The sequence below is a fragment of the Trichechus manatus genome, unplaced genomic scaffold, assembly GCF_000243295.1.
Source record: "Trichechus manatus latirostris isolate Lorelei unplaced genomic scaffold, TriManLat1.0 scaffold00208, whole genome shotgun sequence".
Taxonomy (NCBI): Eukaryota; Metazoa; Chordata; class Mammalia; order Sirenia; family Trichechidae; genus Trichechus; species Trichechus manatus.
The window spans coordinates 2,930,725-2,937,203 of record NW_004444144.1 but is presented as its reverse complement, the minus strand read 5'-3'; the positions used below and the strand labels follow the sequence as shown (position 1 = coordinate 2,937,203).

Sequence of the window (6,479 nt, the reverse complement as noted above, 5' to 3'; positions counted from 1 at the left end):
TATGCTCTGAAATAGCTTGAGTAGAACTGGTACAAGCTCTTCTGTGAATGTTTTGTAGAATTCTCCAGTGAAGCCATCTGGGCCAGGACTTTTTTTTGGCTATGTATATTTTCACCAAAAAAAAAAAAAAAAAGGGTCCGCAAGGTTGAGAAGGGAGAGTGTTGACATGTCGTGGGATTGTTAACCAATGTCATAAAGAATATGTGTACTGACTGTTTAATGAGAAACTATTTGTTCTGTAAACCTTCATCTAAAGTACAATAAAAAAGTTTAAAAAAGTAAAAACCATTCATTTTAGCTCACAGGCTGTACAAAAACAGGCAGCAGGCTCGTTTTGGCCTGCAGCCTGTCAGCCTGTCACTGCCAACCCCTGGCGGTAGAGAACTAACTAGTTAGGAAATACTAGTTTCCACTATTGCATGGTACTTGTTTCATCATTTAAATTTAATATTCCATTGTAGCAACTAGGTCATCCCAAATGCTTGGTACATCTGTTTCTCTATTCCTGTTAAGATTTCTTTTGTTGGACTTTGCTTTATTTGCTTTTGTTCTTATATTTTACTTTATATTTGTATTAATTTTGTATATCACATCAAAATCTTTTTGGATATGAAAACTGGAATATAAATCAGATTTTTTAATGTACATTATAAATGTGCAAATTCGGCCTTCTTTGGGGGGCTGTTCTTAAATATTTACTTGATTTTATTAGGCTGAACTTGATATTACTATGGCTACCCTGAAAGAAAAGCAGGCATTACTAAAACAAGTAGAAGATCAAATACAGGCCTTACAAGATGAATATGACAAAGGTGTAAATGAAAAAGAAAGTCTGGGTAAGTAACTCCCAGAATTTACAATGGTCATGAAATACCTGATTTGCAAAAGTAGAAAGCCTTTTCAAGCAGTCACATCTCAGCTTTCATCCAACATGTAGGATATGTTTTCATTAGTTTTAGTCCATTAGCCCTCTAGTATGAAATTAGAAAATCTACATATATTGTATATACTCAACACCCTATATCTGAACAAGGCTTTATGGGGCATGTTATGGTATAACAAAAGGCAGCATATGAATTTGATACAGAAAATAAATACTCCAGAGGCACAGAGAGGGCACTGTCTTTATCCAGAGTAAAGGAGTACAAAAAAAGAGCTCTTTGCATGGAAGAGGCAAACTTGGGCTTAATTTTGAAATGGGAAATAATGCTGAATTAGTGTGAGGTTTCACAGAGACACACTGACATCATTAGCTACATAATGCTAATTCCGCTATAAACAAAAGTAGGCAAGTACCTTTTTAACGTGAGGTATGGTGGTTCAGTGGCAGAAGCCTCACCTCCTACGTACCCAGTTTGATTCCTGCCAATGCATCTCTTGCGCAGCCACCACCCATGGGTCAGTGGAGTTTGCGTGTTGCTGTGATGCTTGTCTTAGTCATCTAGCACTGCTGTTAACAGAAATACCCCAAGAGGGTGACTTTAACAAACAGAAATTTATTCTCTCACAGTCGAGTAGGCTACAAGTCCAAATTCAGGGTGTCAGCTCCAGGGGAAGGCTTTCTTTGTCTGTCAAGTTTGGGGGAAAGTCCGTGTCATCAATCTTCCCTTGGTCTAGGAGCTTCGCCGCACAGAAATCTCAGGTCCAAAGGACATGCTCTGCTCCCAGCACTGCTTTCTTGGTGGTATGAGGTCCCTCTGTCTCTCTGCTCGCTTCTCTCTTTTATATCTCAAAAGAGACTGGCTTAACACATTATCTAATCTTGTAGATCTCGTCAATATAACTGCCACTAATCCATCTCCTTACATCATAGTGATAGGATTTACAACACGTAGGGAAATCACATCAGACAGAATGGTAGACAATCATACAGTACTGGGAATCATGACCTAGCCAAGTTGACAGATATTTGTGGGGGACACAATTCAATCCATGACAATGCTGAACAGGTTTCAGTGGAGCTTCTAGACTAAGACAGACTAGGAAGAAAGGCCTGGCAATCTACTTCTGAAAATCCGCCAATGAGAACCCTGTGGATCACAGTGGTCAGATCTGCAACTGACATGTGAATGGAGCAGGACCCAGCAGCATTTCGTTCCCTTGTGCACGGAACAGTTAACATTTTAGGAAAATACTGAATAACAACATCTGATTTTCTTAAAATTTTCTAGCGAAGACCATGGCCCTGACACAAGCGCGCCTCTTACATGCTGGAAAGCTGACAGCGGCACTGGGAGACGAGCAAGTTCGATGGGAAGAAAGCATCCAAAAATTTGAGGAAGAGCTATCGAATATTGTTGGGAATGTGTTCATAGCTGCGGCTTGTGTGGCCTATTACGGGGCGTTCACGGCCCAATACAGGCAATTGGTGAGCAAATCTGCTTTCTCTAAGGAGTGGTGAAAATCAGCTGGGACTGTGGAGGGTTTTCATTTTCCTGTGTTCAGATGGAGGTTCTCCATGACGGAAATATATTCACATACTGCACAGCCCTCCATGTCTCCCTATCAGCTGGTGAAAATCCACCCCTAGGCTTCCCTTAACACCGTCCTCCCTTTCCTTCTGCTGCCTCAAGCAGCTGCTCATCACATACTTACACAGGATCAGAACCTGGGGGAAGGAAAAGGGACAGTAAGTCCCCAACCCTTATGGTCACCTAAACCTGCCAGGATGAAATGTTCTGAATGGGAGAGACTGCTACCGAGGGCTAGGCAATGGCAGAGGGCTGGGCACGCGACAATTTTGTGGTTCATTTATTTTTCATCTTTACGATGAATAAAACTTGTCATTTATCTAAGAATGGAAGTTCCATCTAAGCACATTTTCCAGGAAATTAAATTATTTGGAGGGATAGTAAAGCCATTTCTATGCCATTCCTTTCTAAAAATGTTTCTAAACATGTTTCACCCTTGTCCTTGAGTTATAAAACCTAACACAGTAGAGAACTCATACAGACTACGGAACTCAGGGGTCATCTAATGCCGTGTTCTCCCTGGGGCCAATGGTGCCTTGTGCGGCAGATAGGTCTGTTGTGCAGGACTGTACCACACAATGAGGGAGGTTTAGCATCCCTCTCTTCCAGTGACCCCCAGTCATTGTGATAACCCAGAACTTTACTGCACGCTTCCAGGCTCTCTCAAGAGGGGCAATACACTCCTAGTTGAAAATCACTATGACAACTCTATCATTTACACATGAGAAAAGTGAGGTTCAGACGGGGACTGACATGCTCAAAGCCTCAGGTAGTTAATGGTATAGTTCTAGGGCCCAGGTCTCCTGATTTCTAGTTCACTTCTTTTGCTGCAAGATCCCTGGGTGACACAAATGGTTTGTGCTTGACTACTAACCTAAAGGTTGGCAATCTGAGCCCACCTAGAAGAAAGGAAGAAAGGCCTGGTGATCTGCTTCCATAAAGACTACAGCCAAGAAAACCCTATGGAGTGCAGTTATACTCTGCAACACATGTGGTTGCCATGAGTTGGAGTTGACTCAACGGCAATGGGTTCTTTGGTTTCTTGTGCCTCAGCAGTGATTGCGCCATGCTCTGATGGCAGGACATCTGTGGAGACTGTAGGGCTTAGCTCTCCCAGCCACGCTTTACTCCTGACCACCACGCTTTGTGTGCCCTCATTTACTAAGTGCTCTGGACTCTGTACAAGCCAGCTTTTCTTCTTCTACAGCTTATAGAGTGTTGGATCAACGATTGTCTGTCTCTGAATATCCCAATCGATACTTCCTTCAGTCTCATTAACATCCTTGGAGATCCCTACGAAATACGGCAGTGGAACACCGATGGGCTGCCTCGTGACTTGATATCAACAGAAAATGGCATTCTAGTTACTCAAGGGCGACGGTGGCCTTTGATGATTGATCCTCAAGATCAGGTATGCAACAAATGCCTAAGATAAAGAGTGACCTATTGACCCTGGTTAATTTGGTGCTGTCTATTAAAAATTATAAGAGTGGGATTTAACATACTTGTAATATCGTGGCAATGTAGACCTAGAAAGGAGTTTAGGAGTCATTTAGTTCAAGACCCTTATTTTGTGGAGATGGGAAGTATTTAAGTATTCTGCATAACAGCTTTTGATTAGTTTTGTTTAGAGGAGTCAACCATTAGTTTTCTGCTATTTAGTGGGGCAGAAAGTCACAGAAAATCACCATCCCGTGTAGTTCTTGCTGCTAAGAGGTCTGAGGGGTTAGAATGAAGTCAGGGCATGATGAGTTTTGAGCAAACCTGTCTAGAGTTTACAGAATCCCATTGTCCAACTCCCTAAGTCTAGGGATCAGATTGTACTAAGTGGGGCTCGGAGAAGGGAGCAGTAGTGAAAAGGAGACAGCCTGAATGCCATAATATAAGTATGACTTTTTTCCTAAATGGCTCTTTTCTTCATTTGTTCCAAATTTGAATAACAACAAGTTGATATGAAATTATTTCATTTGGGGGATGTGTATTTTTATTTTACTTTGTCTTTATTTTTCAACACAGTTTTTAGATTGAAAAAAATTGTTAAGCTTTATTGTAAAAATTTTCACTTTCTGGCCATAAAACTCTAAAGTAAATGTCTTGCTCTGTGCTTTCTCCTACAGGCAAACCGTTGGATAAGAAACAAGGAAAGCAGAAGTGGTTTAAAGATCATCAAGCTTACAGATAGTAATTTCCTACGTACCCTTGAGAATTCCATCCGACTTGGTTTGCCTGTCTTACTGGAGGAGGTTGGCTTTTCACTTTCTTTTCTCATGTTAGTTCCCAACTTTCAGATCAGATATAGAATCCCATACAGGCCATAACTGCATCATGCCAAAGACACCAGCCAACTCCATTTTCAAGTTGGCCAAACGAGTTGCTTTGCTCCTGAAACAATACACTCACGTTCAGGGAGGAGTCTGTCTATTGAATGAATTTCTCCCTTCTCAGACACTGTTTTGGTGCTAAGTGGGATGGCCTCTGTTTCCTGACACTGCTGATTCTCAGGCCTCATTGAGCCTCTTGATGGTTAGCTGCCCTGAAAATTGATTTGAAACTTATAAAGCACTCCAGTGGATATAAACATTATTTTCTACTTGGATATAAGGTCAGAATTAGATTAAGTAATGACTGATAAGAATGAATTTTTGTAAAAGAAAAGAAAAATGTTTATTGAGTCTAGGTGCTCTATTTCTTCAGCTATCACTCAGAGAATGGATGTTTTTTAAATTGCTCACTCATTCAGCAAACATTATTTGAGAACCAATGACACACACCATGGATGTGATTTCTATCACGAATAGCTTACAATCTAGTTGGAGACAGAGATAATAAACAGAAAAAGGGGGGTGAGAGGGAGGGGAGAAGGAAGAGAACTTGTGACTAAAGCTTTGAAGGAACACACAGGGTGCTGAGATGCCAGTCTCTGTGTAACCATGCCTGGAGCCCTGGTGACGCAGTGGTTAGGTTCTTGGCTGCTAATCAAAAGGTCAGCAGTTCGAATTCACCAGCTGCTCCTTGGAAACCCCATAGGGCAGTTCTACTCTGTCCTGTAGGGTCACTATAAGTCAGAATCAACTCGATGGCAATGGGTTTTGGTTTTGTTTTGTTTTTTTTTTAGAAGTGTCTCAAACATAACAATGATTGTGAGGATGGCACACGACTGGGCAGTGTTTCATTCTGTTGTCCATAGGGTCACTATGAGTCGGAACCGACTCGATGGCACCTAACAACAATAACAACGGAAGTGTCTGCTTCAACAGAAAGGCAAGAGCTTGGAAAAGACCATTAGCCTGGTACAGATTAGCTGCAGCACTGGCGTGGCACCTAGGAATAATTAATGTTAAATGCTCACTACCTGCCAGATTCTGTTCTCAGTGTTTTTATATCAACTCTTTAATCCTCACTGCAACCTTACAACGTACTGTTACCCGTTGCGGTCGAGTCAATTCCGACTCATAGCAACCCTACAGAACAGAGTAGAACTGCCCCATAGTTTCCAAGGAGCACCTGGTGGATTTGAACTGCTGACCTTTTTTTTTTTTTGTTAAAAGCCATAGCGCTTAACCACTACATCACCAGGGTTTCCAAGGTAGTTGCTATTATTATCCCATTTTACCAGTGAGGAAACTGAGGCACAGAAAGGTTAAGTAAACTGTCTGAGCAGCCTTGCCTGCCTGGGAAATCCATCATATTCCCCACTCCAGCCATGAAGAACACAAGAAGCCCTCAATGCACAGCTTCTGATCTTAGCCAACACAGGGAAGTTCTGTAATGGATGCCAGGAGCTCCCTCAAACCCTGAAATCTCAAGAGGGTAAGGCCTCCCAAAACCTTTGGCACAGTTCTGTTAGCTCCAAACTGGGTTCTTGAGCCCAAGTTTACTTCATGAGAAAGGAAGCCCTGAGAGATTCCCTCTCGGGTAGCAGTGGAGAAAAGACTGATGGTCCACCTCGTAACTATCGAGCCTTTTAACTGCAGCAGGGTGTTCTTGAGAGGACCGGTGGGCCCTGAC

At 42.1% G+C, this 6,479-nt stretch overlaps 1 protein-coding gene across 1 annotated transcript in view; it reads left to right on the top strand.

The window, feature by feature from the left end:
• Nucleotides 1–6,479, top strand: part of DNAH6 (dynein axonemal heavy chain 6) — a 349,864-nt gene that overhangs the window by 217,928 nt on the left and 125,457 nt on the right. Inside the window, exons 53-56 of the mRNA XM_004388248.1 lie at nucleotides 713–836; nucleotides 2,172–2,368; nucleotides 3,679–3,882; nucleotides 4,589–4,714. Coding sequence (XP_004388305.1) covers nucleotides 713–836; nucleotides 2,172–2,368; nucleotides 3,679–3,882; nucleotides 4,589–4,714 — 651 coding nt within the window. The remainder of the gene's footprint in view (nucleotides 1–712; nucleotides 837–2,171; nucleotides 2,369–3,678; nucleotides 3,883–4,588; nucleotides 4,715–6,479) is intronic.